The sequence below is a fragment of the Tursiops truncatus genome, chromosome 11 (genome assembly GCF_011762595.2).
Source record: "Tursiops truncatus isolate mTurTru1 chromosome 11, mTurTru1.mat.Y, whole genome shotgun sequence".
Taxonomy (NCBI): Eukaryota; Metazoa; Chordata; class Mammalia; order Artiodactyla; family Delphinidae; genus Tursiops; species Tursiops truncatus.
Window position 1 is genome coordinate 53,037,665 of NC_047044.1, and position 17,900 is coordinate 53,055,564.

General features: G+C 46.2%; 1 protein-coding gene and 1 long non-coding RNA gene across 5 annotated transcripts in view; one reads left to right on the forward strand and one right to left on the reverse strand.

Moving 5' to 3' along the window:
- PPM1H (protein phosphatase, Mg2+/Mn2+ dependent 1H) overlaps positions 1–17,900 on the forward strand; it is a 258,738-nt gene that overhangs the window by 212,780 nt on the left and 28,058 nt on the right. For 2 of the 4 annotated variants that reach the window (XM_073788425.1, XM_033866350.2), the window contains exons 7-8: positions 5,618–5,681; positions 9,134–9,241. In XM_073788425.1, coding sequence (XP_073644526.1) covers positions 5,618–5,681; positions 9,134–9,241 — 172 coding nt within the window. Of the gene's footprint in view, positions 1–5,617; positions 5,682–9,133; positions 9,242–17,110; positions 17,312–17,900 lie in introns of those variants that run through there. The other 2 variants (XM_073788424.1, XM_073788426.1) reach the window with 2 other exon arrangements.
- LOC109547149 (uncharacterized) overlaps positions 14,823–17,900 on the reverse strand; it is a 69,914-nt gene continuing 66,836 nt past the window's right edge. The window contains exon 3 of the long non-coding RNA XR_012324308.1: positions 14,823–16,210. This is a non-coding gene — a long non-coding RNA (uncharacterized lncRNA). The remainder of the gene's footprint in view (positions 16,211–17,900) is intronic.

Genomic DNA, 17,900 nt, shown 5'->3' on the forward strand with positions numbered 1-17,900 from the left:
GGTTCAGCATCCCCTGGGGTGGTGTAATCTGCAGAACAACTTGGATTCACTAGTAAGTCAAGCTCAGTTAGCAATCTCCAGCGTTTTGATAGGGTGTCCAGGCTGGTTGATCGTGGCAATAGTGTACACGGATGTATTTCGACTTTGTAAGAAAGTTGATGGTTTCTTCTCTTAGTCTTTGGACAAGATGGAGAAATACTGTGTGGACAGCAGTTCAGTTGCTTCATAGATGGCCTGAGAGCTATACCCGAAGAGTCTAAAATTCATGAGGACAGTGTCTCTCTGGATCAGTGTTTTCAGGCTTTCTTAGTCCTAAATCACCCCCTGCCCCACCACCCAGTAATTTAAACATGGATATCTCATTGTCTGCCCTCTACTGTTGAGTCTGTCTTCTATGTTTCCACCAGACAAGAACACGATTTTTCAAATTGCACTTACTTTCATCCACTTGCCTTCAAAAAATGTTGATATACCCTTTGTCTGGTTAGGTTGACCTGGAGGAAGGTCTCTAATGGCCTGGTTCTGCTTAGCATTGTTGGTTTTCTCCTTCAATGACCCGGATGAAGATGGCAGAGCTGGTTGTCAAATTTAACGTGACATAGCATAGAAGGAGAGCTGAGTTTTTTGGATGAAAGGATATAGATTCCGATGTCCCTTGGTGGGTTGGAACGATGGACTGAAACTAGCAAGATTATAAGGGCAACGGAGTTTTCCACTCAAAGCAAAATATTCATTGCGTAAGTGTAAACTAGAGGAAGACGATGAGTCAAGAAACCTTCTCAGGTCTTTTTTCTTGTGGACTGACTGGGCTTCTGTTTGGTTGGGTTTTTTGTTTGTTTGTTTTCCCTCGTCGTTGCATTATATGACCCTAAACCACGCAGAGACGTGTACCTGCACATACCGCCAATATAAGCTGCAGTAATGTAAAAAAGAGCAAGGTCTGAATCAAAGAAGTAATCGTTTCATTCTTTTGTGGACCACAGCTTAAGTGTTTTCAGTTCTGAGTGCCATTCTTTGAGGACTGTGACAAGCTAGAAGGCTCCGAGAGGGCCCCTCGCACGGTATTTGGTGCTCAGTTAATAAATACTGGTTGAACGGATGGTTAGGGATGGTGCCTCAGGTCCTGTGAAGGACAGTTCATGAGACTAGGAAAGAGGAAACTTTGAGATAGCTCTCTTCAAACATTTGCAGAGCTCTGAAGTAGAAGAAAGACTAGATTTCTTTCATGTTTTCCCAGAAGACAGACCAACACACCAGTGGGTGGACTGGGTCCATTTAAAAAAGAATTTTCCGGGGCTGTTCTCCAGTGGCACTGCAAAGTTAGTCCTGTAAAGTTCCTCGGACAGAGACTGTCTACAGCAGCCCATTCGATGACAGAGGCCAGGGCCAGTGTGAGGGGTGTTGAAGGAGGGATTCCTGCATTTGGGGTACAGCCAACTTAGTGACCTTCTGGTCTCTTCCAGAGCTGAGCTTCTCCTTCCAGTGGGTCCAGATCAATGGTGCCTTGTCTTTGCAGCTTTGCAGAATCAACGCTGCAAGGGAAACTATTACACTTACTTTTAAAAATGTTTAATGGAAACTTCTGAGGATACCGCCTGGAGTTAGGGAAAGCCCTTTAATTTATTTAGCCCTTTTTAAGCCTTGCATTATTTTTTTTTTCTCATCTTATCCTTGTGTCAGTTGGCCTCATAAATATTCATAAAGGAATTGACCCCAAATGAGAGTCTAAATATCTTTCCTAAGCCTTTCAGTTTTGCTTTCTTGTAACAAGTAATTATCTGAATATGATCTCTGGTCAGTTATACTATTGTAAACTAGTGAGTAATCTATTCGGGGAGGTTTTTTTTTGGGGGGGGGAGTTGTTTTTTGGCCACACCGTGAGGTTCGCAGGATCTTCGTTCCCCAACCAGGGATTAAACCCGGGCCCCGGCAGTGAAAGCGCTGAGTCCTAACCACTGGACTGCCAGGGAATTCCCTGTTTTGGGAGTTTTTTAAAAAACTTAATCAGGATTTCGGAAACCATAGGATCTTATGTGAAGGAATAGACTTTATCTATTCATCTTAAGCCCTAAGTACGTCTATGTCTTAGAGCTCTCAAGCTTCCGACCTCTCTTATCCTCTCACCTCCCCCTGCGGAGAGGAGTGGAAGTCAAGGACACTTGGGAAGCGTACAGATTCAAGCCCACAGCCTAGACATGGACTGTGGATGTAATATGAACAGCAGAAACTGAAATGGCCCCTTAAGCTGCAGGACAGGTTGAGGGAGGCCTGCAGTCTGTGGGAGAGGACCCCGTCGGACTCCTTGGCCACAGGTAAAATGACCTGGGAAGCGGTGGCTTCCGCGGCTTCCCTGTGTTCTTCCCTGTAGGCTGTGTTGGGGAACAGCTGCTGGTTTTGTCCCCTCATGGTCACCTTTCGCTCTTTTGCCTCACAGAAAATTCCCCTTCCTTTTCTGCCAAAAGTTCCCCATCATTGCCTGCTTTTTACCCACTGAGAAGTGGGCAATAATGGTCTCATTTGAGACTCTTCAACTAGAAGGAGAAACCTGCAGAGCTAAACCCTGACATCACATTTCTTTGGTGTGTTTTCTGGGACAGTCTGAGTTTAGCTTAAGGGCCGCTAACACGGGATACGGTCTTGGGAGAGTAATGTAACCTCGGTCTCCTTATCTGTCAGATAGGACACTGCAGGGTCTTGGAGAGATTTTAGACATGGTACGCAAATAACCAGCCCAGTGTCTGGGCTTGTACAAGGTGTTCAGTAAGTTATAGCTGCAGTCCCTATTATTAGCTATCATTGATTTACACCGTCTTTAATCACGTTACCAGTTTTAACTCTTGAGTATTTTACTCTTTGTTATTTAAGACTTTAACCGTGGCGGGAAGTCCCCTTCCCGTCCCGTGATGAGCTGTGCTTCAGACTCTGAAAGCCTGCGGAGGGGAGGGTGCTCTGCTTTCTCTCTTTATTTGTAGTTATTCACCCTGGTCATCTGTTGGGGAGGGGAGGGGAGGGGGCTCGTATTTGATTGAAAACCAACAATGGCAGGAACGGAATAAACCTTTCTTTTCCAGAGCTGCCTTTTCTATTTTCAACTTTTGTGTTGTTCTCGAAGATGAAGAAACAGGGGCTAAAATGTAACATTAGCACTTGTGGCGGTCTTGTTCCTGTGGGTGACAACTCCAAGATGAGTGTCTGCCTTTCAGAGCTGTGGTGACACAGACTTCACTCTCCTGAAGTTCTCTGCCCCGAGAGAACTCGATTACCTGGGCTTATGGTAGAGTCAGAGGACAGTGTCTTGCCGCCTTTTCAAGCTTGGCAAGAGTGTTCGTAGCCTGTCTCCACTGAGCTCTAAGAATTTCCAGTCCTCGATTCTAGACCTGCCACCTTCTGCCTCACGAGTGATTCCAGACTCTGTGCCTGGATCTCCAGGCCCCAGCCCCTCCCTGGGGACCGTGCCCACTGCATATCCTCCTCTCTGTCTGAACCTGTCTTCTTACTCTCCAAACCTCCTCCCTTCGCTCCCCAAGCCCTGCTTGTGCCCACTGCACAGCCTTTCTCAAGCCATTACCCCCTTTCCCTTGAGCCATGTAGTCTGTCATCTTTAGGGTCAAGGTATCAGGGGGCTTATTGCTCAACTGATTTTGAATGTTAGCTAATGATTTTGGTCTCTAGTAGTGGTTCGCAACCGTGGCCGCACACTGGAATCACTTGGGAAGGTTTTAAAAAATTCCTGGTACCTGGGTCCCATCCCCAGAAGTTCAGATTTAATTGCTCTGGGATGTGACCTGAGCATCAGGATTTTTCAAGCCTCCCCAGGTGATTCCATATGCAGCCAAGGTGGAGAACCACTGGTCTACAAACTCGTTCAATCCCCAAGCTGAGTGTATTCTAATAATAGCTCTGTTTGGTCCCCAAGTGACTTGGATACCACAGGGTCTTAAATAGTTCATGGGAGTATAGAAACATCAAAGTAGCTATTTCCACCTTGTGTTAGTTTGGTAGATTTGGGGGAAGGAAATAGTACGGTTCCTTTGTCGAAAATTCAATCCATGGCATACCGCTGGGCCCACTTGACGGCAGCAGCGGCAGCAACTAGCTTTTATCAAGCTCTCAGCGTGTGCCAGGCACTGGGCTAAATGCTTCCTAAGCTCGCCACATTCATCAGCCCATTTTTATCCTCACAGCAAGCCCAGGAGTTTTTGGCCTCTCTACTTAACGAGGAGCCTGAGGTCCAGAGAGGCTTCTCCGCTCTCCCGGGGCTATGCAGAAAGCAGTGCTAAACTCAAGCGCAGACACGTCCAGTGCCAAAACTTCACTGTTCCTCTACCCTCTGGGAAGGAACTTAACCAAATAACTTCCTGGAAAATAAAGATGTGCCTGCTTTAGTTTTGGGGTTGAGCCCTTTTTCAATCGGGTTGCATTCTTTTGTATGTCAAGCTCCTTCATAAATTGGATGTCGGGTTCACTCCCAAGCTGCCTAGATATATCCAGGACCAGGGGGCGCGTCACAAATTAATTGTTTTCATGCACTCAGGAGATATTAGTTGAGAAAAGCATCTTGCTTCTAGCCTCTAACCTAGCAGAACCTACCCCATCTGTTACTTGATCTTCCTACCACTTTTCTGAGGAATTGAATAGGCAGTGTTCTGCCCATTGTGCAGAAAGGGGGACTGATGTGCCACGTATTAGCTTTCTACTAAATACTAGCGATAGCTACCACTTCTCAAGTACTTACTAAGTGCCGGGCTCTGTGCTAAGCTCTTCACGTCCCGTGTGGTTATCCTCATTTACAGATGAGGAGACGCAGACCCAAAAAGGTGGAGCTCCTTGCCCAGGGTTATACAGCTGGTAACTGGGTACCACGTTTGCTTGTTGGTTTTTTAACTTCCTTGTGAGCAAAATCGCAAGACGTGGCCTTCGTTTGCTCTCTCACCATAGCCTGGCCAGCCTCTGCCGTGTGTGTCGTGGCATCTGGACAGCCGTGTCTGGAATAAACCACTGAAGCGTAAAGTGGATTTTCTTTCTGTGTGTCGAATGGCCATTTAATAGCTCTCGTGAAACAGAGGATTTTCTGCCAACCTTGAATATCAGGCTGAGGTCAAACAGGCTCTAAATATTCCTTCTCCAGCCATTCCAGTACGAGGCTGCTTTGGCATAAACAACCCCCGAAGGTGAGAACTGGCTCTTGGAGCAGCCCCACCCCCACCCCCCCATCCACCACTGAGTGTTGCTGCTTCTCACAGCTCCAGATTAATGACAAGAATCCTGCCGCCGCTGCTGGAGAGCTTCGTTATTGCACGGACACTAAATGCTTAAGACGGGAACCTATCACCCCTGCTCGCTAATTGTGAATATGCCAGCTCATTTTCTCTCTCTTCAAGCCTGTAAAGACTTGGTATTTTCTGGTTTGTTAAAATATGTACACACACACACACACACACACACACACACACACACATCTGTAGGGAGAATGACTGTTTATACAGAAAGAGATCAGCAGTGTGGTGACCGGATGGAATCTCAGGGAAAATAAAGTACCTGGCGGCCTGTGTCAGGGCAGCAGGTCACTAATTGAGTGCAAAGCATTTTTTTTTTAATGTTGTTTATCCCCCTACAGGGCATACAAAACCATTGAGGATGATGACTTGAAGTTTCCCCTTATATATGGAGAAGGCAAGAAGGTAGGCACGTGCCCTCCCCGGACTGAGAGAACAAGGCTCTGTCTCCACGGAGCCCGTGGTGATCTGTGTGTTCCACTCAGCAGCTCATGATTTTATAGCCTTGACAGCTTGAAAGGATATCATCTCCATCATCCTTCAGGCCTCCTGTCTTGAGGGTCCAAGGAGTGGCAGGGTTGGGGGACGGGGGTGGTGAGCATGAGGGACTAAAGTTAATTTTGTGGAAATGCCATCCCCCTTCTCAATCCATTTGAATAACTTTTCACAGTGTTTAAACACGACCACTTTCACATACATCATCTCCTTGTGTATCTGACAACAAGCCACGAGGCAGGCAGAGCTGGCTGCCTTATATCCATTTGGTAGATGAGGCAGCCGGGACTCCGAGGTTAAAACTGCTCAGGAAGTCACGCAGCTGGTGAGGGGTGGTACCAGATGTGGAGCCGTGGCCTTCCACTTCCTTCTAGTGCCCTCACATCCCACCACAGAAGCTCAGGCTTTGCAAGGTGGCTTCTCCACTTGCCCCATGGAAAGGGGATCCAAAGTTTCACCCTGATTAAACTATAGGATCACATGGACCAGATGCCAGGCGGAGATAGCGAAGGCCATCCGTCACCAGCTCCCAGGGCCTCAGTCAGAATCAAACATTGTTGAGCTTAAGGAAGGCTGTTGATCTTGAAGTGGTCTCTGAGCAGAGACTGGAGAGGGTCGCAGTCCTGGAGCAGAGATGAGGAAGCTTTGAAGCCATTTCCCAGGAAGAACAAACACCTTCTGAATCATTGCATTCTTCCTCCAAACACGAATACATTTCAACTAGGCGCTGAGAGTTCCAATTAGAAGTGAAAAATGTGGTCACATTGAAAAGAATCTTCAACTGAAATTTTTTTCAGCATTTGATAGCTTTTATCAGGATGAAGTGACTCATAAGAAAACCGAAGGAGGCCTTGCCTTCATGGGCAGAACTTGAGTGTATGTGTGGGCGTGTGCGTGCGTGCGTGTGTGTGAAAGAGAACACACAGGATTAGGTTTTGGGCTCAGTGTAGCCCAGCAGTGATTTCGCTGGAAGGAGACATTTCATGGAGGGAAATGAAATACAGCTAGTTGATCAATAAACACATCATTTTTCAAACTAACTTGCCCCATCCCTGGTTGAGAATCATGACAGGGTAGAGCTCTACTCCTGGTAGGGTTTCGTGTATCTTTCTGTAGAGTGGGCGCCGTCAGTGCACATCGCTCAGCCCAGTGATCTACGCCTGCAGCTGCAGTTCTTTGTGGTGCTGAAATTCTCAGTATTATCCTGCTGCTACCCAGTGACTCCCAGTAAGCTCAGGACCACATGCTGTTGCCTTTGTATCCTTAGTACCTGTCCAGCCTGGTACTTGACGCATGGCAGGCCGTCCGTAAATGCATGAGTATTTAATAAGCTATTCAGTTATGTTCAGTATACTCTCCTTGGTACCACAGGAAAATGGATAAATGTGTTCTTCAAAGATAACCAGCAAAAAGATTGAAAAGAGCAAGGGTTTTCCCAGTTTAGCAAACAGTTCAATTCACCAGGACATCATGTTCCTCCAGCATTTCAGTTAATTAGGGCTTGACAGTTCTGTGATATGTAGCTGACAAGTTCAGTCATTGTACCTGTTGACCTATTTAAAAGCCACTGTGGCGTCAGTCTGCTCCAGGCATGCCCTGTACCAAAGTAGCATGCCTCCTCTGTCCCAGGAGTCCGTGATCTCTGCAGAAAGCTTTACAACACATCAGTTCTGTCTTGATCGTTTACAGGGGTTTTCTCCTTCCTCTCTGCACACGGCCTCCCCAGAAATTTCAGAATACTTTCACTGCTGTTACTTTTCATTTAATTTCTGCCAGTGCTTTGAAGGACTTGTGTGAGACATGTAAACAAATTCAGTAACTAGCAGAAATATCAGATTTCTTTGGACTAAAACGTCCAACCAGAGAAGGTGCCACAGCAGGAAGGAGAGTAGAAGGGCTACAAGGGACTCAGAATGTCCACATTTAGAGCTGAACGCGTCTCAGCTAGAAGGGAGCTGAGCCAGGCCCCCGGCAGAGCAGTGCCAGACCGGAGGTCCCCAGGTCCACATTCCTGTGTCTGCATTTCACCCCCTTTGATTCTTGCCTTTGAAATATGTGTTACGGTTTCATTTCCACTTGACAGTAAACCTGCCCACCTTCTGATGTGAAACCAGCTCCAAAATCCACAGCTTTTTGGGGAAAGTAGGATGAAGATATGGTAAAGTGTTAGATTCATGCCTTGGCATTTATAAGTTATTCTTATTACCCAAGCATTAGAGCGAGGATTCAAGTTCAGGTCTTTGAACCATGACACTACACCAGGTACAGTGTTGTGATCTGAGTGTTAGAGCAGTGGGCTTCGGTCCACCCAGAATGAGTTTCACTCCATCCCTCTGTGTTTACCTGTCTTGATGCTGGATATCCTTCTGCACAAAAATGTAGTGCCCCCTGCTCCAGGGAAACTTCTTAGTAGAATTTCTACCTCCTCTGAACTCATATAACCCATTGTTCATGTGTCTTTCAGCACTCAGCCCTATTCCATATTAGACATGTACCTCTTAGCCTCCCTTACCAAGTTCCTTTGTAGGAGAGACCAGGCCTTAGATATTTGTCCCCCACAGCAGGGTGCCTGCACATAGTAGGTGCTCAATAAATGTTTGAGTAAATCAAATCTGTGGCCTCCCTGGAGATCATTAGGCTGACAGTGTAGGCATTAGTTTAATGGTATTGCTTCCTTAAAGCATTTGGACAACCATGTAGAGAAAGCTACAGATGGTGTGGTCTCAGCTATAAGGTGTCTGTGTATTTACAGCAAAGTGACATCATGTTCCTTTCCACCCAGATGGAACTTGTGAAGACGTTAGCAGGACAGGTTATAGAGTTGCTAATGGTTTCTTTTCTCCAGCCATAAAGTGTAATATATGAGCTCTGGGTGGGCAGGATCTGCCTCTGACGGTTTTACATCTTTTATCACAGAACCAGAGACGTAGCAGGTGTTCAGTAAACACGTGAAGGATGGATGTATAGCAGATGGGTGGGTGGATGGCTGGATGGGGGGATGGGCAGATGGTTGGATTTGGTTTGAATTGATTTCAGTAGCTGTAGACATCACAGATGTATTGTATTTAGTTTATTGGACACCCTTCCCTCCAGTCTCTGCAAAAGAAATCTGAAATGAGACAGCAGCAGTCCATTAAAATTAAGACAATTGCTAGAAAAGCCACTCCTCAAGTATGCAAGTGACCTTGGTGGGCCCTTCCTTGGAAACAAGTACCTACAGAAGTTAGCAGCCAGGGGCATGGAGAGGGGCAGGAAGAACCGGAAAACGACTGCTGCTCTCTTAGCCCGTGGCAGCCATACTGTGGTGAGAATACTTTCTCTGTGTGTGTGTGTTTCTGATGACCCTCTGCTTATACTCCTAGGCCCGAGTAATGGCGACTATTGGAGTGACCAGGGGACTTGGGGACCATGACCTGAAGGTGCATGACTCCAACATCTACATAAAACCATTCCTGTCTTCAGCTCCAGAGGTACCGCATGAGGTTTTTGTTTCTCTTTGGTACAAGAACATGTTTTCTACATTATTCTTCCCATGACTCACACCCCAGATCCAGACAGTAGCCAACTTGTGTCACATGTACTTCTGCAGTGTCTCTCATGTCTGTTTCTTTTCCCCACTCCATTCTCACTTGGACTGTGCTGGTTCTTCCCTCATGGCCTCCCACCCAGATGGCTGCACAGCCCACAGCCCCTTGCCTTCTCAATCCAGCCCACATATTGCCATCAGGCCAATTTTCCTAAACAGCTACTCTGACACCTATTTGTTCAGAAACCTTCAACAACACCCCAAGGCTCAGAGACTAAAGCACAGACTTCTTCACTTGGCATTCAAGGCTTGTTATAATTTGGTCTAACTTAAAAAAAAAAAATCTGATCTTTGTTCCCCTACACCAGCCAGAATGAACTTGCTTTTTTTTTTTTTGCGGTACGCGGGCCTCTCACCGCTGTAGCCTCTCCCGTTGCAGAGCACAGGCTCCGGGCGCGCAGGCTCAGTGGCCACGGCCCACGGGCCCACAGGCCCAGCCGCTCTGCGGCATGTGGGATCTTCCCAGACCGGGGCACGAACCCGCATCCCCTGCATCGGCAGGCGGACTCTCAACCACTGCGCCACCAGGGAAGCCCCCCTCTTAGATTTTTAATTGCCTAGAAAGCTGATGTCATTCAGTTGATGTCTAGAGAAGTTAACTGAAAAACAAGTTGTCATATATTTGGTTTAAAAAATCATTTTTCTTATAATACAGGAAACAGTGTCAAGTTCTATTTCAAGGTATATCATTTACAAAAGATATTACTTCTAAGTGATAGAACACTCAGTAATAGTAGTTTAGGGGTGTACTTTCTCACATATCACGGAGGCTGGAATTTGGTGGCTGTTCATGTTGGTGCAGCACCTCCAATGTGCCAGGGGTAACACCTCTGCATCTTTTTTTCCTTCGTAGTTGCAAGATGGTGACAGAAGCCCCAAGCGTAACATTTTCATGCAAGGCAGGAAGGAGGGGACAGGCTATCTGTCCCAGTAGACATTCACTTGCATCTCATTGGCCAAAACTGTGTCACATGACCGCCCCTAGCTGCAAAGGAGGTTGGGAGAGTGAGAGAAATGTTTGCAATTTGTACAGTAGAGGAGAGCCAGGGAGGGGTGAGTGAGGAACCAGCGGTATTTGCATACCGTGTAATTAACTGTTGAAACTGTGCCTCACACTGGAAATCCCTGAATGTTTAGACATAGCTCCATCTGCATGTTCTTCCCAAGGGTGGGTGCTGTGTTTGTAGCGAAGGCTCTCTTTGTTGGAGGAAACAGAAACCCACTCATGCCGACTCAAAAAAAGGAGGTGTTTATTTTAATAATGTCGGAAGAGATATGTATGGGGTCCACAAGAAGAACCCTTGAAGAGCCAGGCTTTATGGGAGCGAAGGTGGCTCTGGAATCCAGGCAGCCCTGAGACCAGCCATGCTCCATATGTCTCTGCCACCAGACAGCCAGGTTCTGACTCCCCCAATTGCACGTTCCCAGAGAGGAATCTCATTGGCTCAACTCACCTTTTCTCCGAGGTCACAAGTGACTTCCCAGCCTGTAGACTGTCCACTCCAGAGCCAGCGATGGGTACCATCGGCCACCCAGGCCTACCCCTTTGGCAGGGCTGTGAGCAGGGCTAGTTCCTTTAGAGTCCTTTATTGCTGAGGCTGACATCGAAAATAGATCTAGCCACAGGAGGTTAAGAGGGAAATCTCTAGTAAATAGCAGGCGTGGAAGATACGCACATTTCCTGATATCACCCAGGATGTCAAGTGAGGTCAGCTTGGTGGAAATAATAATTACCATCTGCAGATGTCTCTCTTTTCGCCTTCATAGCAATTCTGCATGGTAAGAACCCTTATGATATAAAATGTCCAAGGGTCCCTGGAAGTTGGTGGATCCCTGCTCCCTCTATTCTGGCCAACAGAAGGATCCCTGAATTACTGCTGAAACTCCTCCTGGCCAGAGAAAACCAATAACTATTGGGTTGGCCAAAAAGTCCGTTCAGATTTTTCCGTAACATCGTATGGAAAACCCGAACAAACTTTTTGGCCAAGCCAATGCTAGACTCATGGACGTCTATATTTTCCCCCTTGGGAGGGAGGCATTTATCAGGCATATTAAATGGTACTGTCACCTTTCCAAAAAACACAGGTAAAGTGGGACTATATGGGGGGTGAGGGCTTCTCAGGAAACACTAATAACCATTTTGCTCCTTAAAGGAGAGTGAAAACCTTCTCACCCTCCCCACCCCCCCACACACACACACACACACACACACACACACACACACACACACACTCTTTCTATATAAAGTGAGAAGTTCGGTTTGGTTTTCAGAAGAATGGTCTCTATGCAGTTGGGTTATAGATCTTCCAATCACTGTGCTCCCGTGGATCCCAAGAAGAGACTGTAGGTTTAAGACTTGGGCCAGTATGGGAGAGTCCCCGAGGACTGATGAAAAATCCCAGTTGGTTGATCAGAAACTTCATGTCACCTGTCTGGAAGTCTAGGCCGGACGATATACTTTTTTTTTTTTTTTTTACGTGCAGCATCTCATGTAATTCTCACAACAATTCTGTGAGGTGTGTATGGTTTTTATACCCATTTTACAGACCAGGAAATTGAGATCCAAGGAAGTACGTTAACTCCCCCATGGTTGTACAGTTATTAACTAACAAGATGATCCTTGTACTCAGGTTTGTCCAATTCGATCAGGCTCTGTAGGAGAGGGAAGCTGAGTTCAAGGAAATCTTCTTGGATAGTGTTGAAGGGACCCACTGAGAACTGTTTCAAGGGGCTCTGAAGAGAGTACCTCTATCCTGGGACCTCAGTGGCCAGAGTTCCTCAGAGAAATATGGCCGGCCTCAGACTGCCGTTGTGGAAAATGATGGTGTGATAGAAAAAGTAATTGGGAAAGACAGGACTGGCCGCCTGTGTGTGCCACCCTAGGCCAGACAGAATTGTGCAAAATGAGGTTGTGCACCTATAATTTAGCTTAATGGGTACGTAGTGTAAATCTCAAGATTCTTTTGCACGAGATTAAAATCGTTGTACATTTTAAACGTTTCCAGATGGGGAGGCCTTAGCCAGAGCCAGGAAAGGGGGAGGAAGGTCCGAGGGAAGAGAGGGGAGCAGCTTGAATCAGCTCCGATGCAGGAGTGCAGAAGAAAAGATGGGTACGGGGGAACCCCACATCCCCGGTCTTGGGGCAGAAACTCCTTTTCCCTGGGTGGCAGTGATGAAGTCAGACCCTGGAGAAACGGCTAGGGGGCTTCTGTTGGGAGCCCACCAAGCCGGGTACATTTATTTAAACCATCTAATAAGGAATAACTGGCTCCCTTGCTGCCTTTATTCCCCCACCTGCACCCCAAGCCTACCCTGGCTTTCTAACCATGACTTCCTAAGAACATTCCCCTGCTACGCTTCATCTTTGCCAAGCATGGGTCTTTATTTCACATTTGGGTTCTAAATTTCAAACTCAGCTCAGGCTGGTAGTTTTAACAGTCGCAAGGAAGTGGGGTATGTGTGTGTGGGGGGGGTGGAATGTGATTTAGTTCTAAGAAAAAAGGCTCAAACATCTTCTTGGAAATCAGCATTGTTCCCATTCATCATTGTAGCTCCTAATTTGACTTGATGAGTTAAATAAAAATAAATCAAAACCATGTGGATCAAATTTACGTAAAAAATGCACAGGGGTTTAAAAATTAGAGAAGCGTTTCTAGCCAAACACATTTTTGGTTTCGCTGAACACAAGGCACTGGAAAAATCTCGAGTTTGCCAAACCCAAAGAGCGGCCGCCAGGTTTGCTGAGCCTCCCACGTATCTCCCCAGGTCGAAGGTAGGGAATCTCTGGCCGAGAACTGAATTCCACAGGAGGCCCCCATCAACCCAGCACGGGTCTGTCTGCTGAGCGTAGGAAGCGTTTTGACCCTCCCCTGGTCCATGGCATCATTCCCCCGTGTAACTGGAGCCTCTCCTCCATAAGGGAAACACCCCCATCGAGTCTCCCATCCTCTCGCTCAATGAAGCTCATCACTATTCAACCTTTGTGTATCACCCTAGAGTTCAAGTGGAGAAGGAGAGGATTTGTGAATTCAGAGTCACTCTGCACCTTCTTGTCCAGCAGTTCTCCACCCCGTCCAGCACACACCTCATGACCTATTCCTCAGACAGCGTGGCCCAGGCCTGCAGCCTAAACCTACAGATGTTCTCTACTCCGCACCCATTTCTGGCCTGTGACAGGCCCTCCCTAGAGCTAGGATTCCTCTTAATGTCTTTCTCGCTTTCTGGCCTCTACTCCAAGACTGTGCTTGACTTTAGGCCCCTTTCGGGCTCTTGGAAGAATGAGGTCTTTTTCTGTCTGGGGGCCGGTTTGCAAAGCCAACCCCATCAACTCAGCAGTCCCCCACCTCCCGCCCCCGCCACACTGAACCACAAGGGAGCCTGATTTTCTCTTGGCTTCATTTTTCCTCTCCTTAGTGTTCAGGATTCCTGTCAGCTGTTTTCTGTGACTCCAGCTCACTCATTTAGGTCATTCTTGGTTCTCTTCATCTAGATTTCATTTTTTTCTTTCATCTGAAACAGGCTTCTCTAAAAGAAGGAAGACCTTAGGCTCCAGTATCTGAACTCCCTCCCTAGCACCGGCATTACCTGTGACCTCTACAAGTTCTTTCAGCCTGCTTTCCCCTTGCTGCAGGTGGGGTGGAAATGCCTAGATTGACAAGGTGCTGGGAAAAACAAATGAGAACATCTATGGAATTGCATGGCACAGGGTCTGGTACATGGTCAGAGATGGTCAGTAAACATTAGTCTTCCTTATGCACTGGCTTCTGGAAGCCTTTGCACTTACAGGGGATTCCCAGTATTCCCTTTCAGGTGAAGAGAAGAATGACTGTTTTGTTTGAGACACCCCTGTTGTCTCCCATGAAAACATGAACAATATTTAAGATCTCACGTTGACTCCTGGACATTTACGGTCTTCTGATTCTCAGTAGCTTTTCATGCCCCAAGCCAAAATCCTGTTTTGGGAACGAGCATGTTTGATTGTATTGTGTACTTTCTGCAGTCTGGCCAATTCATAAAAAAACCATATTGGTGCACAGTGATACGGGGAGATGGCTGGGCTACGTTAAGTGAAACAAAATAGGATTGTATATACAAAAAATTGATCGTAAGTAGGTAAAAAAGTTGTGTGCATATGTATACACATATGTAAAAATGTAGGTCTTGAGAAGGAAATTTTCTCCAATGTTACAGTAATTATCTTTGGGTGGTAGAGGAGGAATTAAAAAATTCCCTAGACCCCTCAAAAATACCTTAGGAGGCAGTGTGATATTGTGGTTAGAAACTCAGACCTGGTAGTCAGTCATGGGCTCAAGCTCTATCTCTTTACTTACTAGCTGGGTGATTATAAGAAAGTTACTTTACCCAAATCTCAGTGTCCTCCTCAGTAAAAAGAGGACAATAGGGTTGTTATACCCAGGAACGCAAGGAACAAGTTAAATGACATAAAAAGTACTTAAAACAGAATCTGGCATAATAAACATTAGATCGTTTATTCCATCAAGACCACAGAATCTCACTGGCTGTTTACACAGAGAGTAAACATGAGTCCAATAGTGTTTATCGAGGAGCACACTGGGGAACATGTCCTCAAGCAATTAGAATTTGGGGCACTTGGAAGGCCAAAGAATAATCAGCTGTAAACCCTGTGAGTCCTGCTTCCTAAGGGACTAGGGGAATTCAGAGAAGGGAGAGAGCGAACACCATCTAATCTGAAGAGGGAGGACAAGATAAAAGAAGGAAGCAGCAATGAGTCTGGTGTGAAGTAAAATTTGCCTTACAGAATGTTTGGAAGATTAGCTTGAAGGGCTATTAGCTATCATCAAGCGAATTATCATGGAGGGCCTAGAACTGGACCCGAGGCGGCAGATCAGGTCTTCAGCAAGGGGATCAGCGTGATAAGTGAATGTGGCGGTGGAAATCTTAGCTTGTAACAGCACGTGGATGGGGAGGTGCAGACCGGGAGGCCGCCGTAGAAGTGAAACCATGTGGCAGTGAGGCTCTGAGCTGGGGCAGGGACCAGGAAAGCCAAAAGGAGGCACAGGGGAGAGGCATTTCACAAAACCACGTAACAAGAACTGAGGGCACACTTGATTTTTAGAGGATGAAGCAGGGTGAAATTTTTAAAAAATTAAACTTTGCTTTCTAGCCTGTGAGAAAGGAAGAAGGTTGCTTGTTGGGGTCTGAAGAGGAAAAATAATTTTATCCTTTTTCCCTCTGAGTTTTCTGAACCAATTTAAAAAACAGACACAGGAGTCTGGGATGAAAATAACTTTATAGCGAGGATAAAGTTAGACTGGAAACCGCGGTTTGGATCTAAGACCAAAATGGACGTTTTATTCCTCACCTCCAGCCCTCAAATTAAACTTGCCTCCTGGACTGTCTCTCATCTCCCCACCCCACCAAGGGAGGTTTTCCTGGTATTTACCTGCTGGAGGACAGGAACAGAGGGACAGGTGCTGCTTATGGACAAGTAGGGACCAAGGAGAAAACTCCAACGGGCTCGCTGTCCCCTGTCCCTTCTCACCAATCCTACAGGGAGAGGCGCCCATCACAATACAATGCCTTTGTGCCTCTGTTGACTACAAAACAACTTAGAGGCTTAACAGGAGAATTTATTATTATCTTTCATACTTCTGCGGGTTGAATGGGCTCAGCTGGGTGCTTCTCACGTGGTCACAGTTGGCTGTCAGTTGGGGCTGGAGTCATCTGAAGGCTGGATGGGCTGCAAGTCCGAAACGGCTCTCTCACATGGTTGGCAGTTGATGTGGGCTGTTAGCTGAGCGTTGAGTCGAGGCAGCTACACACAGCCTCTCCATGTGGTTTTGGCTTCTTATGGCATTACTGCAGCTGGATTCTGAGAGGAAACATCCCAAGAGGAGTGGTTTGAGAGACTGAGGCAGAAGCTACAAAGCTTTTTTTTTTTTTTTTTGCTGTACGCGGGCCTCTCACTGTTGCGGCCTCTCCCGTTGCGGAGCACAGGCTCCGGACGCGCAGGCCCAGCGGCCATGGCTCACGGGTCCAGCCGCTCCGTGGCATGTGGGATCCTCCCGGACCGGGGCACTAACCCGTGTCCCCTGCATCAGCAGGCGGACTCTCAACCACTGCGCCACCAGGGAAGCGCTACAAAGCTTTTTAAGACCTAGCCTCAGGAGTCCCAGAACATCACCTCTTCCACATGCTGGTGATTAAAGAAATCACTAAGGTGGGTCCACATTTGAGGAGAGGAGAACTAGAATCCACCCTTGATGAGAGGAGCAGCGTGCTTGTACAGGGAGGGAAGGAAGTGATGGTGGTCATTTTGGAGACCTTCTACCATCGCCTTCCTGTGGAAGTGTCCTCCCTGCTGTGAAATCTTGAGGATTAGAGTAATCCTCCTCTATCTTTCCAGTGCAAACTAATGTAAGTTGATGCATTAGTTATTTACCTAGTTAATTAAGAAAGGAAACCTAGTTTGCAGTGTAGAGGCAGATTTACAGTGATGCTAGTTAATTAAATGTAAGTATCAGGGTCCTTCACTCAGACCAACCTTCAAGGAGTTCTGGTTGTTACTGGGAAATGTAGACAGTTCTATGTGGTGAGGAGAGGCAAGGTTACAATCAGGAATCATTTCCTTGCAATCATTCCTCAAAAGAAAGGGACCTCATTTTCCATGGTTCCAGTAATCTGTTGCAATTTCTCTTCTCATTCCTAATAAGCATTCACATTAGTATCTAGGTTTGTATTCATAATTATTTCTGTGTTCTTTTTCTTAAAGAGAGCTCCCCAGAAAAATACTGTATCATCTCACTTCTATGTGGAACCAAAAACAAAACCCCCAAGAAACAACAACAAAAAACCAAAACGCAAAGAGATCAGACTTGCAGCTACCAGAGGTGGGGACAAAGGGGAATTAGAGGAAGGTGCTCAAAAGGTAAGACTCCCAGTTATAAGATAAATAACTACTAGGGATGTAACGTACAGCATGATAACTATAGTTTCCCGTCTATTGTACTGCTGTACAATAGATGGGAAAGTAGTTAAGAGAGTAAATCCTAGGTGTTCTCATCACAAAGAAAAAAACATTTTCCTTTTATTCTTCTGTTTTCTCTTTTTATTGCATCTATATGAGAAGATGAATGTTAGCTGAACCTACCGTGGTAATCATTTCATAATATGTAAATCAAACCACCATGCTGTATGCCTGAAATTTATACAGTGATGTATGTCAATTGTTTCTCAGTAAAGCTGGGGAGAAAAACACTCCCCAAATTGCATAAACTTCAGGCCTTACAAACCCTGGATCCCCCTGTACAAAGGGAAAATGATGAGTTCTGTCTAAAGATACTTTGATAATTTACAGAAGTTGTATTTGGCACTCTTTTTTTTTAAACCAGTCTTACTGAGATATAATTGACATATGAGATTGTGTAAATTGAAGTTGTACAGTGTTTTGATGTGTTAAGATGTACAGTGTTTTGATGTGTATACTTACATACAGTTGACCCTTGAGCAACATGAGTTGGAAGGGCACGGTCCACTTATATATGGATTTTTTTCTCTATGTT